The 21093-nt window shown below is 44.0% G+C and overlaps 1 protein-coding gene across 1 annotated transcript in view; it reads left to right on the top strand.

Moving 5' to 3' along the window:
• Nucleotides 1-789: 789 nt before the first annotated feature.
• Nucleotides 790-21093, top strand: part of abcd1 (ATP-binding cassette, sub-family D (ALD), member 1) — a gene marked incomplete at its 3' end in the record, with an annotated part of 39672 nt that continues 19368 nt past the window's right edge. The window contains exons 1-5 of the mRNA XM_080534013.1: nucleotides 790-2426; nucleotides 12823-13003; nucleotides 15757-15899; nucleotides 19434-19602; nucleotides 19749-19843. Coding sequence (XP_080390139.1) covers nucleotides 1473-2426; nucleotides 12823-13003; nucleotides 15757-15899; nucleotides 19434-19602; nucleotides 19749-19843 — 1542 coding nt within the window. The 5' untranslated portion in view covers nucleotides 790-1472. The remainder of the gene's footprint in view (nucleotides 2427-12822; nucleotides 13004-15756; nucleotides 15900-19433; nucleotides 19603-19748; nucleotides 19844-21093) is intronic.

The following is a 21093-nucleotide window of genomic DNA, read 5'->3' as shown; positions in this document are numbered from 1 at the left end:
TAGGAAATGTTAGGATATTTATAGCATAGCATAGAGTACAGCACAGTGTTTTATTTGTATAGTATAGTATAGTGGATAGTGTACATAGCCTTTATTTATGTAAACCAGCTCTTTTCCCCTTCTTGTTTTTAGTATTTTTTTCCTAGCACCAGGGGAGCCCCCCCTCCCAAATTTCGTTGTATGGTACCTGTATTATATAAATGACAATAAAGACCATTCATTCATTCATTCATTCATTCATTCATTCATTCATTCATTCATTCATTCATTCATAATATGGTGGATGCTTGCCAGGTATTTACTCTTACTGGAGTAAAGATGAGGGCAAATGTTATACAACCAATGATATGCACCTTGCACTCTTACTTAGGGAAAAACCCCACTGCATCAACATTGTCCAGATAAAGTGTGCCAATACCAAACTGGGTCAGTGTCCGGTCAGTGTCACCGTACTACGAGTGTAGTAACGATGGGTCTACGCCAGGGGGGGTTATTCCATCAACGTCGCTAAAGGACAATTCAGGCTTATTTTGATAAGTATCGCGAGACTTCTCAAAATATGGCTGGTTTTTAAAAATAAATCTCGCGGGATGTATCAAAATAAAGCTGGATTGTCCTTTAGCGACGCTGATGGACTGCCCCCCAGGGCTCGAGCTCTAGGAGGCGGCACCGTAAACAAACATGAAAGCAGCGAACGACAGTAGCTACCGTCACATGCTAACTCTGCACCTAGACGACAGCCTCGTTGTCACAAGCAACATGCTCCATAAGAGACACTGACACTGGAGACGGACTGACGTCGTTTACCTTCGACTGAACAACACACCTTTGTTCCTCAAAAGATACCTTTGGGGGGTAATTTTCCAAGGTCACTGTTGGAAAGCTAGCCAGAAGTTCACTTTCTTTCAGGCACACAAAGTTCCCGTTTAGAAGTCAGCTAACTTTAGCCTTATATGGTTAGATAGTTTGTAGATAGTTTGGGTAAACAGTTGATTTTGCTTCTCGATTGAGAGAGCAACATTTATCAGAGAGTTCTGATCGTCTTCATACTGTATGACTGGTGTGAATGAATGACATTTGTATTGTTACTGTACTTGCTACCGTTAGCTAAGTTAGCCATTGGTGGTAGCTACTGTAGATAGATAGAATGCATTTGCTGTCACTTCTATTCGGAAGCAAGGTCGCTAAACAGTAAAAAAATGACTAGCTAGCAAGCTAACCTAGTTAGTGCACAACTGTACAGTATTACAATGTGTCCTACATAACCAGAATTGTTTAAATATGGCGACAGTTGACAGGGCAAGTACAGTTATGCTTATGGTTATGGTCAAGTTTCTTATAGTCACGTCCTTGAGTTGGCAGCGAACACTATCCTGAGTGACTGCTAAGATTTAGAGAGGGGCTTAGGGGGCAAGGTTTCTTCTGAGTTGAGCTGTATTCTCCTCTCTTTTTGCATTCACCAAGCTGTCAAAATGTTGGTCATGTATGAAAAGCTGCCTGCACAACTAAAGAAAACCTCTCATGCAAGGAAAGCTGTTGTCCTTCTCATTGCTGCCTATGGACTTAAAAAACTCTACCCTTACATATGGGCTAAACTTAGAAAAAGGACAGGTAAAGGACAGTTTGGGACAGGTGGGGGCCCCCTAGCTGCGGGCTCCAACGGAGTGGTAGAGAAGCTGCCGGCAGAGAACGGGAAGAAGAGAAGCAGCAGCAGCTCTCCCGCCGTCAACCAGGAGTTTCTCAAGCGGTTGAGTCACCTCCTTCACATCCTCTTCCCCAAGCTCTTCTGCAAAGAGGTGGCCCTGCTCGGCTTCCACTCCGTGGCCCTGGTCTCCCGCACCTTCCTCTCCATCTACGTGGCCGGTCTGGACGGCATGATCGTGAAGACCATCGTCAAGAAGGACCCCAAGGCCTTCGCCTGGGAGCTGTCCAAGTGGCTCCTCATCGCCGTGCCCGCCACCTTCGTCAACAGCTGCATCCGCTACCTGGAAGGCCAGCTGGCCCTGGCGTTCCGCACGCGGCTGGTCACGCATGCCTACCACCTCTACTTCAGCGACCAGACGTACTACCGCGTCAGTAACATGGACGGGCGGTTGGCCAACCCGGACCAGTCGCTGACGGAGGACATGGTGATGTTCGCCGCCTCGGTGGCCCACCTCTACTCCAACCTGACCAAGCCCATCCTGGACGTGGTGGTCACCTGCTACACCCTCCTCCGCACGGCCGAGTCCAAGGGCGCCAACACCACCTGGCCCTCGGTCATCGCGGGCATCGTGGTGGCGCTCACGGCCAAGGTGCTGAGGGCCTTCTCGCCCCGCTTCGGCAAGCTGGTGGCCGAGGAGGCCAGGAGGAAGGGGGACCTGCGCTACATGCACTCGCGCATCATCGCTAACTCCGAGGAGATCGCCTTCTACGGGGGACACAAGGTAAAATATATAGCCGTATATATAGTATATACAGTGGTGTAGTCTAGTTTTTTCTAGTGGGTATACTGTGATTTTGCCCTCCCAGTCAGAGCGACACCTGTCCCGTAGCGACACCCCATAAGCACCACCACACTCACTTATGCATACAGTATGCATCTACACCAGTGTTTGCTGCCTTGGGGGGGGGGTGGCATGGACTGTACTTGTACATCAAGCTGCCTCACGCTACAGAAACAGGAGATAGGCTCCTTCCCTATGGGCCGTTAGGCTCCAGAACCATTGGTTCTCAAGGCTACTTACTTATGTGGTCTTGACTACCTGTCCACTTTCTCACCTGGTTCTTGCTCTCTCTCTCTGGTGTGCCGACACCATCCTGCTCTCTCCTTCTCTCCCTCCCTATCCTCCTCTTTCCCTCTTTTGCTGTCAACCAAAAGGCAAACATAACAACCAGAGTATTTATAATTTAATAAGAGGTATACATTGAATTCATATCAAATCATAACATAATTCTAATTGAATATTGGGTTGCTGTGGGCAATGCAGTCAGATACTGTCTTTACTTACTCTCTCACCTGTAAGAAAATCGTATGTCCAACTACAAAAAACAGACATTTCCAATGAGTGAGGGTTTGTTCCAATGCTTCAATCCACTGTCCATGTACTGTAAATATACCATTATGGTATTACCATAAAGCCCAATTCTAGCAGAATAAGAAAGATTGTATATCTACTTTAAGTAAAATAATAAAGTGCCTCCAGTTAGCTCTTTAGCTGGCATGTGTGCAGCAGACTAGCTCATCTAATCACCTCTGAGCTAGCTAGCTTGCTAGTTCTTTGACACTATTATTCACACCATGAAACTATAATCAGACACTTTCTAATCACAATAATAACGACTAATTTGAACCAACTTTCTCTGTCAGAACACAGTAATTATATTTGCTAACGTTTCAACTTGCTTACTTTCTTCTGCAGAGCTTTCACCCTGCAAAAACTCTCTCGCGTCGCACGCGCACACAAAACAAACCAAAAGCATTCTCCAGCGGCACGAAGCTGTGTGTGGAGGTCTGGCCCGCCCGTGAATTTGTGAAACCTAGGATGGTAAGGGGAGGCAGGGCAATACCGCTACCTGATTGGTTGGCGAAGCACTCCCTCATTGCCTGCCTCCCCCTACTATCCTAGGTTTTGCAAATTCGCGGCCCGCCCACCCCAAGGCTCTGTAGGGGAAATACTGAGACTAGCATTCTGAACGACTGGTTATGCGATAACAAACATGTCCAAAAGTTCGAAGTAAGTGCTTCGTAACACAGACGGGGTGAATTTTATGAATGAAAGAGAAAGTTCTGTCACAAAACGCCGTTACGTATCCTCGCGCATTTTCTAGTGGGTATACGCAAATCCTTGTCCTTTCCTAGTGGGTATACGGCGTAGTCCTGCGTATCACGTAGACTACACCACTGCAGTATATATATATGTTACGGTACATGTGGGAATACGGTACATGTGGGAAAAGTAGGGTTAGTTTTAGGTGCTACGTCGATTTGGTATGCTGGCATGTCTAATGCCGCTTTTCCACTACAGGGCCAGCCCGGGTCGACCCGGGCTGGCCTGCTTCTTTGGCGCTTTTCCATTTGTCGGGTCGGCTCGGGTCGGTTCGGGTCGCTTCTTTAGCTACCCTTCGATACCAGGAACCAAATTGAGACCCGGAACCTTTTTGCCAGGCTGCGTGTGACGTGTGACGCTGCACACCGTTGATTGGTCAATGGAAATCGTCACAACATCGTCATCGTTTGTGTTCACTGTACACCTCTAACCACCATCTTTAAATACCACATTCGCTCTTGGAAAATGTCACTACAGTTTCTGTAATAGCTTATTAATAAAGATTCGAAAAATTATGCTGACCATCGTATTATCTTAGTTTAATGTCATTTCAATGCATCATAGAACTTTTATTTACAACAAGCATAACACAAAAATCGCTATTATGCACCGTCTTTGCCTGTGAATAACACCGGCTATGGAGGTGGTACAATCACAATACTCCTTTGCTAACTTCACCATCGGTATACGGTCATTTTGAGCCCTTAACCACCGCGCTGACACCCCGAGAAGTTATGCTTTTAACCTTAAACTCAATGAACCGGGAGTTCACCCGCTGCTGCAAGCGTATCTATAACGAACGCGGAGATTGAATGAGCCCCGCGTCAGTCAGCCTTTCCGTAGAAATACATCGCTCCGTTATATATCTAACGTTACATGTTTTAAGGCTGATCTGTGCATGATAGTGCTGCATTATGTTGATCTATTTATATCGATCTATTCTTGCCAATTCCTTATTACCACCAGTGGAAAGGGGGAAGGCTAAAACACTTTGAATGGGATAGATAGGACTTTCCGTTCAATGAAGCATTGATACTCGCGAGTTCATCTCGCTTTTCCCCCCGTTGATGTATTAAACAATCTAAGCAATCTAATCAGAGCAGTTGTTATTATGTAATATTATTGATGGATGTGCCATTTTTGATGGACAGCAGTGAGCGGATGACTTGATGTGAAAGCATGTATTTGACTAATGCCGATAATCTTGCTCCGAAACCGGAGCTGTCTACAGCGGATTCAAACTACTCAACGTGTCAGGAGAAATAAAAATAGAATTGTGTCGTCATTTCCCTGGTTGCGAGATCTAAACTACTAGAACTGAAATGGGCAGGTAACAGGCACGTAACATCCATATGCTGTATATATAAATACATATGTGACTACCAGCAAGACACCGGAGCACTCTATAAACGCGGAGATTGGAGCCCCGCGTCAGTCAGCCTTTTCGTAGAAATACATCGCTTCCCAATCCCTGGTTGCGAGATCTAAACTACAAATCTACTAGAACTGAAAGCGGCAAGTAGGCTAACAGGCACGTAACATCCATATGCTGTATAAATAAATATATTTGACAAGACAGCGCTGCACTCGTATCTATCAGCCTGTCTGTATGTCATAATGATGTCATGGAATGGTCATTGAATGCCGATGCTGAGATACTGTGCTGATGGACCATTCGTTGACTGTCTTAAATCAAGAACAGAGATTCCGACCCGTGTTGAACATCCTATTTCCTTGTCAAATCGTGTATGCTGTGCACCTAATCTATCCTGAGATGACACAACGCATTTAAGATCACAATCCTCAATAGATTGATTCCATCGTTTTACCGACAAGAAGATTCTACAATCTATCAGCCTTTCCGTAGAAATACATCGCTCCCTGTATAACGTTATATATCTAACGTTACATGTTTTAAGGCTGATCTGTGCATGATGGTGCTGCATTTTGACATAATTCTTATCGCATTTCCCCCCGTTGTGCTGTGCTGTGCCGTTCCGTAGTCCAGAGCTTCATCATCCCCCTTCTAAAACTGCCATCACCCCTTTCCATCCCTGGCGTCATTTTATCAATGAACGTGGTATTATACATATTTACATATTACATATTTGTTGTTATTTATGGAAGTGTCCGGTTGCTGGAGGAACCAGGACGCCGGCTACACTGCACAGTTTAGCCCGAAATAGAGAGAGTGCTTTACACCCCGAGAAGTTATGCTTTTAACTGTAAACTCAATGAACCCGCTGCTGCTCTAAGCAGCACCGCGCCAGCTGGTTGAAACTCCCGTTGACAGCGGGGGGAGAGAAAAGTTTTAACAGGGAATTCGCTCCGCGCTGTGTCGACGGTGATAGCAGTGTCGTATCGACACCATTCAAATGGTTTTGGATTACCTGTCCTCTCCCCTATCCGGACACGTTTGAATTGTTATCCTAACCTACGGTAAACCGAAGTTATTAACCCGCAAAGGGTGCCTCCGGGCACCGTGTTTGTGCGTGAATAACACGGCACACAATGATACTACAGTTCATAAAGCAGACAAGTGAAGGCAGTGGTTTTAAGGGTTCAAAAAACATGACTTTATTATGTGTACATAGCTTCCTCTCTCTCTTTCTCTTGCTCTCCCAAAAAATCACGGTTAATAATATACAACATGCCGAGGAAAAGGCATACGATAGATTCAAGTTCCTCCATGTCGCTATTGTTGTGGCTGTGTTGTGTCTCGTGAAAATATACGTCACCACCATGGCGCGCTTTTATGACGCGTAACTCCGCCTACTATCGCCTACTCCTCCTACTAGTTCCTGGTCTGTTGTGTATAGTGAAAAACCAGAACTGTTCAAAAGCGTGCCGAAGCGTGCCGACCCGAACCGACCCGAAGCGAGCCGGGCCGCTGGTGGAAAAGCGCCATAACCCTAACCCTAATCCTATCCCTATCACTAACCCTACCCCTAACCCAGGGGTCGGCAACCTTAAATGTTGAAAGAGCCATATTGGACCAAAAAACAAAAAAACGAATCTGTCTGGAGCCGCAAAAAATGTAAAGCCTTATATAAGCCTTATAATGAAGGCCAGTGGCGCCGGCAGGATTCGATTTCATGGTACGCACAGAAACGTAACAAAACTAAATAGCGCAGACTAGCCTACAATATTCATAGGTTGGATGATTGTATCACCTATTCATAGTTTGCAGTCACGTGACTGGCACAGAGCCCTGGCGGCCAAAACATAGTGGAAACTCCGTAGAACTGCAGCACTGACCTGTCATTTTCCCACCTGTTTCAAGCAACGATTATTTAGATCACCTCTCAAAAGATATGTGAACAAACTACACATTTTGGACACTTGCGATCCATATACAGCACCCGCCGCAGTATTTAAATCACTAAAAACAGCGAAGTCGCTGCCAGAGCTGCAGTTCGGTGATGTTTACATATATCTTGTGGAGAATCCTTCCCCTCACACTGCCGCCAGGATGAAAGCGTACAAAAGTACAGACAGTTGTCTGTTTTTTTGATCTGGATGGATCAATAATGCTAATGTTAGCTAGCTAGGTAGCTAAAGGACCTACACAACCAACTCCAAGCTGGTAGCGTCCACAAAAACAAACCATGTCAGAACGATTATGCAAAGATAATGACTAAAAATAGAATAACTAGGCTAGTCAAAGTCAAAGTCAGCTTTATTGTCAATCCAATATATGTACAGACATGGGTTATACTGTATGTACAGTCAATCCAATATATGTACAGACACAAGATTAAAAAATAACTATCTATACAAAAAATACTAGATAAAAGATTTGAAATGTGCGGTACAATGTACAGGGGTGGAATACAATATGAACAATGACAATAGTGCAATAGTGGTAATTGGCTCAGTATAATAGAGTAAAGTGGCTAAGTAAATAATTTAAATAATCAGTGTTTACTTGAGCTTATCTTTGACATGTTCGCTGCAGAGACGTGTGTACTTTGATGGTTTGCCCTCCACAGGGACTGAGACACGTCTAATAGCACAAATCCACAATCTTCTCCTCCCTGGGTTCTTTTTCTGACGGAATTCTGTAGAAGCACAACCCAGGGTTGTCTCCTCGTCGGTTAGTGCACCCGATTGCACAGCAACTATCCAGCATTTTGTCAAACAACTAATTACTTGGTAAAAACCTGATAAAATAGCTGGCAGGCAGCGGAAGAAAGATTTGTTTTGCCCGCCAGGTGGGCGTTCCCCTTATGCCGTGACGACACGTGCAAACAATATGGTGACAGCGCACCTCGAAACACAGATGAAAACAGCCCAGGTGACAGCGCACCTAACACATGGGGAAAACAAAGGGCCTATTTAGGGATGCTCCGATTTATCGGCCACCGATTTAAATCGGCCGATTTCACTCCAAATGACTCGATCGGTGCTCGGTAAAAATGGCCGATCGCAAAAACCGATCTTTTTTTTTTTTTTTTTTTTTTTTTCCCCTGGGGAAGACAGATAACTGAACAGAAAACATAGGAGGACGTAACAGTATGTAAACCATGAAGGCCACGTTTATGATGTCTTTTATACAGCCATATCGACTGACTTGGGCTTCAGGCCCTAACTGGGTGATAGGCCAGACTTTTACTATGCCATAAAAATGGGTCTGCGTTTGCTTGGTGCCTAATGGATCAAAACTTTTGTCTAAAAAGCAAAAAATATGTAGGCTATCCAGTCAGTAGGCCTACAGTTATGTATTTTTTTAAAAATCGGTATCGGTATCGGTATCGGTTGATCTTGAGGAAAAAAATCGGTGATCGGTATCGGCCCCAAAAATCCAGATCGGAGCATCCCTAGGCCTATTTGGTGACACTGTGACAGCGCCAGGGTTTCCGTTAACCGGTAATTCCCGGACTTTGTCCGGTAAAATTTGTCGAAGTCCGACAAATTGAAAACTCGTCGGACAAAATGTCCGGTGAAAATAATTCCCTCTAAGCACAATTTGAATACAATTCGCTAAAGTTCACATTTTGTATTCAAATTGGCTTTGGGCCACCATTCTCAGCTGAGCACCAAACACACACACACAACACTGCCCGAGAGAGAAGGACCCGCCCCCTCCAGCCAGCCTATAGGCTAACCAAAGGGGGCGGGTCCTTCTCTCTCGGGCAGTGCCGCGCGTGCACGAGTGTGTGTGTGTCCGGTGCCCAGCTGAAAATGGTGGCCCGAAGCGGAAAGCCTTAACTTTATCGCACAATAACAAGGATAACAAACGAAACGGACAACATTTACACTAAGATGGAGACAAACTTCAGCGATATGATCTAACAGCCGGTTTTCAGGACGACATACAGACCCGTATGAGCTTACAGGGCTATCCCCTAAGTATGATTTGACAGGCAGCTAAACGAAATGCCTTCCCAACCAGCGAGACCTGGGGGGTGTTCTATCAACGTCGCCAAAGGAAAACCTAGGCCTACTTCGCCAAGTCCCGCGAGACTCTTAAAAAGATCCAGGCATATCTTGATAGATCTCGCGAGACTTGTCAAAACAAGCCCAGACTTTCCTCCAGCGACGTCGATGGAACACCCCCCTGGTTATAGAAATGACGTTGTTTTATTGATAAAAATTAAAAAAAAGGGTAAAACTGGAAAGAGAAAATAGAAAACTCACATTAATCCCAAACAATTTAACAAACTTCAGTTAACGTAATGTGGAGTCCGTTCATTGATCGATGCTGTCTGTTCAGTTCCCAGTGAGGCGCCCGTTCAGCGCTGGACCCGTTCAGCGCTGGATTTGACGCATGGCATAGCGCGCATGCGTCAAATCATGTATTATTATATAGCTCGCATCTAATCGTATCGGATGAGAAATAGACATTAAATGGCATATATAGGCCGCTACACAACAGTAATCACCGCGACAAACAGCTATATTAGATTTGAAGAAAAAAAATATATGATTTTGGATTTTTTTTTTTTTTTGTATTTTAATATGATGACCGGAATATATCACGTTTGTCCGGTAAATCGAATTCTTCCCGGACACGATGTCCGACGGCCAATTTTTCTAACGGAAACCCTGGACAGCGCACCAGTACATAGGCTAGCACCGAAATGAGAGTTTTGCACTTACGACGGAGGACGAGGTAGCAGGCCTAGCTACACAGCTAGCTACCGTAGGGGGCTCGTCACCGTGTAGCTGACTGCTGCTGGCGCCTTCGCTGGTGTTGCTCTCTTCGCATATTTTCCCTCTCCCAAATGCCTGAAGAAGGCTCAACTGTCTTTAATACATTTTCAAAATCACAGACACTAGACAGCTAATTAGGAAGCTAGTTGAGCTAATTGAAAATAATTTGAGCGCCAGAAATCAAGATCAAATGAGTGACAAGTCAAATCAAATCAAATCAAATGTATTTACAGTAGTGACAGTGACGTAAACACCAATCATTGGCCTTCATGTAATGTTTCAAACTAACGGGTTGGGTGATTGGCTGAAGGCAACGTGAAAGAGTTTATTAAGCACGTTTAATTACAGAAAAAAAAATTCCTTTAAAGAAAATTGCACGCACAGTGCGTACAGGATTCCGGCTGCCGGCGCCACTGATGAAGGCAACACATGCTGTAAGTGTCTATATAAGCTATATTAGCCTACTATCAAAATTACTAAGTAGGCTACAAATACATAAGCCTTAGCACATATGCATACAACCAAATGCAAACGTATTGTGCTTTACAAAAGTGAAACACTAGCATAGCGTAAAGGGGGTCTGGGGGGTTCCCCCCCCCAAAATGTTTAACAGAGTAGATGCAATTTCGTGTATTCTGGTGCCTTTTAACAGGTGGGTTGATACTTTTATCTGGCTATACTAGCCTGAGAAAAAATATGGATACGTTTGTAATTTCATCCGGAGGAAGTGAGCAAACCAAGAGATCGTCAGCCAAAAAATAGACAAATCTACAGACTGTAGACTACAGTACCAAATGAAAACTAGCCTCCCTCGTCCTCTTTTCACTATTTTAAGTTAAACCCTCTCAGACCCACAGGAACGCCGGCGCTCCCAAATATCATACCTTCTTTAGAAGTTCATAATTCGGAAACGGTTTGAGCTAAAGACAAGCCGCTTTTTGCATTTAAAAGTAGGCAAATAGCGCTCACGGGAAGCTCCCGTTCATCGATGTGCGTCGCCGATGTCTGTATATAAATCTAGCCACAAAGTTGTAGACAATGTGGATAGTTTCTTGCTTTGCCTGCCGCAGTACTTCGTCAATCCCTGTGGATATAGGTCTACTCTTGAAAAACAACCTGTCACATCCGTAAAAAATAAATAATCGTTGTTAATTTCCATTTGTGGTCAAAGCCACAGGGAGCCACTGAAGATGGGCAAAAGAGCCGCATGCGGCTCCGGGGCCGCGGGTTGCCGACCCCTGCCCTAACCCTAAACTTAACCGTAGCACCCTAGCACCTAACCCTAACCCTAGTTTTCCCACATGTACCGTGTTCCCACATGTACCGTAACATAGGTTACATATAATATATATATATATACGCTTGAAAGTTAATTGGGGCGCTTAGGTGTAGTGGGTTAAGCGTCGACCATGTGACCGCAGGGTTCTCGGTTCGATTCCGGCCGCGGACATGTCCTGCTTGTCATCCCTTCTCTCTCTCTCTCTCTCTCACCCATCCTTCCTGTCATAATCTATACTGTCTCTATCAATAAAAAATAATAATACGAGTGGGACTGCCCCACTCTGAGAAAATTTGCTTAAAAGAAAGTGAAATTATTTGGATTCCTATCATGATCGATGTTTTTGGAGTGCCGCCTTTTTCCGGTTGATTCCATGAACTTGAGATTGAACTTGGAGTCAGTGGTATACAGGGCAGCTGTATGGCATAGCGAAGCAGCCCACCTGTTACATTCCAGGCTAAATATAAGCTTTCCCCACAGTGACGGGTGGTAGACAACAGTCAGACTGGAAGAGAGGAGCTTGTGTTGATCTCATAGGACTCTCTTCCATCCTATTTCATCCTATTCTATCATACCCTTTCTGACTAGATGTTATGAATTCAGAAGTGATACACAGATACACATGTGTTGTTGTTAATAAAGATGTGCGTAGAATAATAATATAATAATAATAATAACCTTTATTTGTATAGCACTTTTCCTGCAAACGTTGCAGCTCAAAGTGCTTTAAAGGGAAAGAAGGAACAAGGAAATAAGGCCAGCATTTGAATACGGCTTATGAGAGGGGGAGAGGGGGGGAGAGAGAGAGAGAGAGATAGAGAGAGAGGGGGGGGGAGAGAGAACAGCTCAATAAGGGTCTCTAGTCTACAATACTGGACCAAACCAGTCCTTCTAGATACGCGGTCAGGAGGGGGCGAGACAACTAAGAATCACAGTGGCCGATATGTTTCCATTTTTCTCCCTCTGTTATAATCGTTTATTCGTGTGAAGTGTATTGTATTGCATCTGCGTATGAAATGGGGCTATGTAAACAGTTTGACTTGTTTTGATTAGGTTTCCTGAAAGGGTTGTCACAATGACATCTGTCACGAGTCTGTCACAATGACATTTAAAATGTGAAGAGGAAACACTGGTCATTATGCAATGGTGTGAGGCAGGGAGAAGCCTCCTGCATCCCTGGTACTGAGAGGGAGTCAGGTGTTTGTGTTACTGAGAGGGAGTCAGGTGTTTGGGCTGGATATTAGCCCACATAGTTTTGTCATGTGACCCAAATGAACAAAGGACACGGAAAAATGTAGACATGCAGGCTTGGTCGTGTTAGGCTGTGGCCTTGGACTTTTTAATCAAACATAAACAAAAAGTGTATTATGCATTTCTTAAACCACCAGTGGTGTGTGTGTGTGTGTGTGTGTGTGTGTCTGTGTGTGTCTGTGTGTGTCTGTGTGTGTCTGTGTCTGTCTGTCTCTATCTGTCTCTCTCTCTGTCTGTCACTCTGTCTCTCTCTGTCTGTCTCTCTGTCTGTCTGTCTGTCTCTGTCTCTCTCTGTCTCTCTCTGTCTGTCTGTGTCTCTGTCCCCAGGTGGAGATGTCTCAGCTGCAGAGGAGCTACCAGGCGCTGCAGTCCCAGATCAACCTGATCCTGTTCAAGAGGCTGTGGTACGTGATGCTGGAGCAGTTCCTCATGAAGTACCTGTGGAGCGCCTCGGGCCTGGTCATGGTGGCCGTGCCCATCATCACCGCCACCGGCTACTCCAAATACGGTAACCACTAGGGCTGGGCAAACGATCGAAATTTCTTTTTCGATAATTAACGATCAATTATCGATTAATTGATAAGCTTTTTTTCCATTAACAATAAAAATAATACAAAAAATAAATAAATAGGGCAGAAATAACAAGCATGTTTTCCTTGGGGAAAAAACTTTATTTGTGTTGCTATTGCACACATTCATTCATTCACATTCAAACTAGACACTATAGTCAGATAACAATCCTCTTAAACAAGGCAGTGAGTAGCCTAAATTGTTTACGTTAAAAACACATTTTACGTTATAAATACAAATATAGAAAATAAGTAACTCACCATAGGAGCAGTAAAAAAACAGTTACTCACAAATAGGAGGATGACTGAAAACGTTAGTGTCCTTACGTCCCACAAAAAAAAACAATCAAATTTATTAATGATTATCGAGCAAAATATTTTGTGATCGACCAAGATCCTTATCGATCAATTATCGATCGTCGATCATTGATGCCCACCCCTAGTAACCACCACACCATCACTACACCATCACAGCTCCAAATACGGTAACCACCACACCATCACCACACCATCACACCTCCAAATACGGCAACCAACACACCATCACACCTCCAAATACGGTAACCACCACACCATCACCACACCAGTACTGTGTGGAATGATCATCATCATCATCCGATTTTTGACTTTTTTTTCTCAGCTTTTTTGGTGTTGTTCCAACGTGAACGAAATGAATAAACATGTGAATACCAAAGCGTTTTGTAATTGCAACAATTTTCTGGGAGAAGCGGTGCGCCAACATGTGTGTCCATGACTATACTAATACTGGGCAGGGCCCTGCAAACATTCCTCTGACATCCTGGCCCGTGATGACATGATTACATCACGCAATTCCTGCGTCCGATTTTTGCAGGTGCATTGAAGAACACGGAACTCATTTTCACGTTCATGAAACCAGTTTGAGACGACTCTTACTTTGTGACATGGTGCATTATCATGCCGGAAGTAGCTATTAGAAGATGGGTACCTTGTGGACATGAAGAGATGCACATGGTCAACAACAATACTCTATAGGCTGTGGCATTCATGCGATGATTGATTGGTATTAACGGGCCTAAAGTGTGCCAAGAAAACATTCCTCACACCATTTACACCACCTGAATATGAATATATATTTATATTATATGACTTTATATAAGTGCAAATCCTAGATGCAAGTATCCACATGCAAGTATTGCAAGTAACACTTGTGTGTGGTCCTAGCTGATGACTGGAAAGATGCTGTATAAGCCCAATGTGGCAAGGCAAGCGATCTTTAGTTATACAAATCCCTCTCTCTCTTTAGCTGGCGTGAACTACCTAATGCCCTGCATGGTTTGGTTTGAGGGAAGGCTTTTGTTCAAGTGAACACACATTATTCAATTCAACTTCTCACAGTTCTTAACAGAGCCTTCAGATCTCTTCTCCATACCTAGTCTGCCTGCCTGGAACAAAAGCCTGCACCATATGCCTGTTCCATCAACAACCCTTTCAGGAAATCAAATCAAAACAAGTCAAACTGTAACATAGCACGTTTCATTTCATAACGCAGAAGCAATGCAATGCACTTCACAAAAACAATCGGTTAAAACAGCGGGAGGAAAATGGAAACATATCGGCCACTCTTATTCTTAGTTGTCTGTCCTGACCGCGTATCTAGAAGGACTGGTTTGGTCCAGTATTGTAGACTAGAGACCCTTGATATTGAGCTGTTCTCTCACCCCTCCCCCCCCCCCCCCCCCCCCTCTCTCTCTCTCTCTCTCTCTCTCTCTTTCTCTCCCCCCCCCTCTCTCTCTCTCTCTCTCTCTCCCCCTCCCTCTCTCTCTCTCTCTTTCTCTCTCCCCCCCCTCTCTCTCCCCCCCCCCCCCTCTCTCTCTCTCTCTCCCTTCCTCTCTTGCCCCAGGGGTTATCAGGCAGAAAGAATGCCAGTGCACAGTTTTTGCCTCTGTTTGTTGTCAGAACGCCGCTGGGTAATTGTAGCTCGTCAAATCGGCACGTGACGGTTGTACTAACACTTTATGATGATCCGCAATGAATCACACTCAACATGAGGCACACTGCACCATAAAAAGTAATATCAAACCATAGAAGATGAAAGAAAGTTGGCTGGCCTGTGTAAACAGCGGTCCTGTCAGGGAAGCACGCCCTCGTGGGATACATCACTCCGCAACCACCCATGCCCACTGGACCAGATCACAACAAGTGGACTGACTTCCAGAGAGGAAGATGAAACAGGAAAGACCGGCTGCTTTCTGTATGCCCTCTTCCACCCTCTGCTCCCAGAGTTGTGCTCCATAGACAGGAAATACATCTTAGCGTATTGTAATACGAAGAAAACTGGTTTTGGCAGATTTCCCGTTACAGACCAGTGATATGATCAACACACATAAGCTTGTTGTAAAAAAGAAAAGAAAAAAAAAGATTGATAGATCGATTTATTTTTTTATTTTTTTTATCTGATCTCTTACTCAAAGGCACCTCAGTGGTATCCATAGTGATGTCTCATTAGACCACACAGTCCTCAGCTTTTGCTCACGGTGGTGGTGAGGTGTCCAATCGTGTCATTTCCTGTTTCGTCTATATTTAGAGACTGTTTTTGGCTTGTGAGAGCTCATCCTAAAATGAGTGGCTAAAATTAAACTGTTAATATATATATATATATATATAATTATCTGCATCATCACTTGAACCTATCTGTTTTGGCTGTGGCCAGACTCTGAGGACGTGAAGCAGGCTGCTATGGTGATGAAGGAGGAGGACCTGGTGAGTGAGCGGACCCAGGCCTTCACCATTGCCCGGAACCTTCTGAACGCCGCCGCCGACGCCGTGGAGAGGATCATGAGCTCCTACAAGGAGGTGAGACCCCCACGGGCCCCCCCACCCCCACGGGCCACTTTCAAAGTCACTTAAATCACCTTTCTTTCCCATTCTGATGCTTGGTTTGAACTTCAGCAGATCGTCTTCACCATGTCTACATGCCTTAATGCATTGAGTTGCTGCCACATGATTGGCTGATAACTATTATCCTTGCATTAAGATGGACTCAATTCAACTTATTCAATTCAACTTATTGAGTGATTTGTTGATGACATTTTAGCTTTTTTGTTTATTTTAAGAGAGTCATAGAAAAGCGTGTGAAGACTTATGCACATGAGATATTTCTGTGTTTTCAATTTTAAAAAGTTGTTTTCATTCTGGGGTATTGTGTGTGGATTGATGCCAAATTTCTTTTTTTTTAAATTGAGTCTATAACACAACCAAATGTGGAAAATGTGAATGGGTGTGTTGACTTTCTATAGCCACTGTAGGGTGCAGGTCCCAGGGCTCGTATCTGGACAAGACCCACTCCTACTTATTTATTGCCCCATTAATCAGATTAGCCCTGTCATTTTACTCCTACTACTCGCCACTAGGGGTGCAATGGTTCAGTTGGTCCACGGTTCGGTATGAACCTCGGTTTTTGGGTCACGGTTTCGCTACATGTTTTTGTGCGTAAGGAGAAAGAAAATGCTACTATTTATTTACAAACTGTTACTTTGCTTTATTTTGCTTATACTTATGGAACTTGAACATTTAGACACATTCCAGAATATGACTGGTATATTGTATAATATAAACAAATATAAATATGTATAAACAAAACATAACAAAAACACAAGCACATATAGGGTTAAACTGTCTGTAATCCAGGAAACCGGAAGCAAACGCTGCTAACAGCTAGCGGCTAACAAAGCACAGCGCTACGAAGGTCTAAACTGTATTTTAATAACATCACAACATGCTGATAGAACATCAACATGCTAAAAACACAACAACAAAAAAACTACACATAATTAGATGATCACACAGTCCTTGCTTTTGAACACGTCCTAAAACGAAAGTATATTTACAAGCCATGTAAACCGATAGCCGATTACCGATAGCCTCCGGACAACAATAACAATGAAGTATACAAGTATACATATTAAGAGAGCTATTTTGAGAGCTATTTCAGGGTTTCCGTTAGAAAAAATTGCCGCCGGACATCGTGTCCGGGAAGATTTCGATTTACCGGACAAACGTGATATATTCCGGTCATCATATTAAAATATAATTTAAAAAAAATAAAAATATATATATTTATTTTTTCTCCAAATCTAATATAGCTGTTTGTCGCGGTGATTACTGTTGTGTAGCGGCCTATATATGCCATTTAATGTCTATTTCTCATCCGATACGATTAGATGCGAGCTATATAATATATGATAACATGATTCGCATGCGCGCTATGCCATTATGTCCAGCGCTGAACGGGCGCCTCACTGGGAACTGAACAGACAGCATCGATCAATGAACGGACTCCACATTACGTTAACTGAAGTTTGTTAAATTGTTTGGGATTAATGTGAGTTTTCTATTTTCTCTTTCCAGTTTTACCCTTTTTTTATCAATAAAACAACGTCATTTCTATAACCAGGTCTCGCTGGTTGGGAAGGCATTTCGTTTAGCTGCCTGTCAAATCATACAATACGGACTCGGGAGTATGACAATGAGGAGAACATAACTGTTTATTGAGAAACAATAGGCAGGCTGGGATACGTATATAAAGAAATACCACAATGTCTAGATGTATAACATTTTATTGAACAGTGCAAGCATGTAGGCTTCTGGCGTGACATCGTACCCCTAACGTTCTTAGGGCTTGTTTGAAAAGCTTAGACTGAAAGTTAGTGCCCTGGTCAGATTGTATAACAAGAGGAAGACCGAATGTGGAAAAAAACGTTGTTAAAGCTTTCACCACTGAGCTGGCTGATATGTTACGCAACGGAACAGCTTCGGGAAAACGAGTAGCAGCGCACATAATAGTGAGCAAATACTGACTTCCACTTTTAGTCCTAGGCAAAGGTCCAACACAATCAATTATTACACGTTCAAATGGCTCCCCTATAGCAGGAATGGGATGCAATGGTGCGGGTGGAATGGATTAATTAGGCTTACCGGCCATCTGACAAGTATGGCAACAGCGGCAGTGCTTGGCAACATCCGCCTTCAGTCCGGGCCAAAAGAAATGTTTCAATATCAGCTGATAAGTTTTAGTTATACCTAAATGTCCTGACCACTGGCTCTCATGTGCTACAGATAACACCTGTTGTCTATAACCCACAGGCACAACCACTTGTTTTACAGTATTCCACTCACAACCATTTGCATTAGGAGGAGACCATTTACGCATTAATATCCCATCGTTAAGGAAATAAACTACGTTGCCCCCTATTTCAGATTCCTCACTAGCTGCATGTAAAAAACATTTGTTTAATGACTGATCAGCTACTTGAGCGACACGCAATCGCTCGCCGGTTACAGGCAGAGATAGGCTGTCAGCGGATGGTATGGTAGGACTCGGGGAGGATGGTAACTCTACCACTTTCTCCCTGGGAGAAGCTGAAACAATCGGGTTCTCATCCCTTTCAGAAAAGGCTTGCATAATCACACTCTCACAGAGAGAAACATCGCTATCCTCCTCTCTGCCTCGACTCGATTGTGCACGAGTTATAGCGCACACCGGAAACAACCGCTGTTTCGCATAGGCAGCCTACACATTAGGAGTCATCATCATGCCGGTGTCAAATCATATGATAATAAAAGAAATACATAGCCTATATATTCGTCTTTTTTAAAATAGAAGGAATCAGAATGTGAACTTTAGCGAATTGTATTCAAATTGTGCTTAGAGGGAATTATTTTCACCGGACATTTATGTCCGACGAGTTTTCAATTTGTCGGACTTCAACAAATTTTACCGGACAAAGACCGGTAATTACCGGTTAACGGAAACCCTGAGCTATTTATAGCGGTTTCACGTATGCAAGTGTGCTTCTTAGGCTTGACGACTGGTATAGGAAAGATAGAAATGAAAGTAAAAATGCACTTTAGCTATGAGAGCTGTACCAGCTGTAGCCCTTTGTGCGCATATTATGCGCATACACGACACGCGTGAAGCATTTCCCTCATCGCTGTATTCAATGCCAAAACCAGAATGAATGACCCCACAACGCAGATTTGTAGCAATCCGGGGCTTCCTCAAACTGTTGCCATGTTCTCAACTCCGCTCACGATGAACAAACATTTGAGCAAGAACCAACTCCACCTCCGACTTTGAATGAAAAGCAGGGCGAACTTTACCGTCCATTATAAACCCGAGAACCGTTGCACCCCTACTCGCCACTGGAGTGCTTGTGCGACTTGTCAAAATAAGCCTGGGTTTTCCTTTACTGATGGAATACCCCCCAGCAGAAGAGTAGCGGCTGCATGGGGATCCTGTTAAAGAACAACAACAGCAGCAGCTGTAGATACAGAACTGCAGCGTAGGGCTGCGTGACGTCACCTGACCTGTGTTATGTCCTCCTCCAGTTGACGGAGCTGGCGGGCTACACAGCCCGCGTGCACGAGATGTTCACGGTGTTCGAGGACGTGCGAGTGGGGGTGTACAGACGCTCTGCCGAGCCGCAGGGAGGGGAGGGCGGGGGGGGACACGTGGCGCAGCACGGCATGAGGGTGGAGGGGCCGCTGGAGAGAAGAGGTACGCAGGGAGGGAACTCTGTGGGGGGGGGGGCTCCAGATGCACAAACACTGCCACATGCCTGAGCAGTTTGTCAGATCTTTACATTTCTAGAAGACGTGGTTATCATGCTGTGTGTGTGTGTGTGTGCGTGCGTGCGTGTGCAGGTCAGGTGATAGACGTGGAGAAAGGGATCAGCTGTGAGAACCTCCCCATCATCACACCTTCAGGAGACGTGGTGGTCTCCAGCCTCAACATCAAGGTAACACTCACCCCCCAGCAGAGGTGGAGATCGGGGGCCTTGTAATGGTAATGCACGGAATGGAATGTGGAATTAAATGTGGAATGGTATCGATACATCCCATGCATTACAACGAGCCCCACCTCCGATTTCTACCTCCACCATCCTCTCCCCCTGTCCAGCCCTCATTGGCAATGGTATGTATACACCACACCTGGGACAGAAACATCTAGAAGTATCGGAGGTGTACTTGATTGACATTGAATTTACTTTTGCAACCATTGTAAAACTTTCAACAAACGCAGAGACTCCAACAAAAGTCTTCAATAGTGGCCTGGCCAATAAAACAAATAAACGTCCGGTTCTACGAAAATAACTTTGACATTATTCTGTTGGATCCATTTTTTTTTACCATGCAAAGCTACATCAAAGCGCAGATTAATTATTTGGAAGTATTTGACTGGCATATTTCGACCCAGGTGTGGTGCATACATGCCTTCAAGGACTTCCGATACTCTGGAAGAAACATCAAAGGGAGAGAAAAGTCTTGATAACTTTTCTGGCTTTAGGTTGTTATGCCACAGTGAGAGACGTTACAGCTCAATTAGAGAACTGGATTTTCTTCAATTCTTCTTTTGAGGTGTACCAACATTCAAATAAGCATATCTTCTTCAACTATTTTCAGATTTCAAAGCTGTATGTGACAAATGACCTTGCCCTACTTGAGGACTTTATCACCAGACTCCACAGGTGACACATGCAGATGCCAACACTTCAACCCAACATAAGCAATGTGTATAGGAAAGGAAGAATGCGCACAAAGTTTAACGTTAAGAAGAACGTAATAATAATAATAATAATAATAATACATTTTATTTATGGGTGCCTTTCAAGGCTCTCAAGGACACCTTACAAGACAGTTTAAAACCACATATCAAAACATTAAAATCAACAAAGCAAAAGGAGATAAAAACAGCAAAATCAGATATAACAACAAACAAAATACAGGAGATCAAACCAAGTTACCAACTTAAACTCTCCTTCACGTTTCTCTGAGTTTAGGAGGAAGAATATACACAAAGCGGTAACGAAACTCAACTCTTCTTCAGTTTAAACACAGACACACTGATCTAACAACAGTCTGTCTGCACTCCTTTCCTGTGTTTGTCCCTAGATGGCTAGATTAGATCTGCTGTTTGTCCTACATTGGCCCTGTTTTGAATTCTTCAGTATTCATGTCCATCCATCCTTCCTTTCTTCCTTCCTTCCTT

The sequence above is a fragment of the Nansenia antarctica genome (genome assembly GCF_963989245.1).
Source record: "Nansenia antarctica genome assembly, chromosome: 6".
Classification (NCBI taxonomy): Eukaryota; Metazoa; Chordata; class Actinopteri; order Argentiniformes; family Microstomatidae; genus Nansenia; species Nansenia antarctica.
Note: the sequence above shows the minus strand (reverse complement) of the source record. Positions and strands in the feature narration are given on the sequence as shown.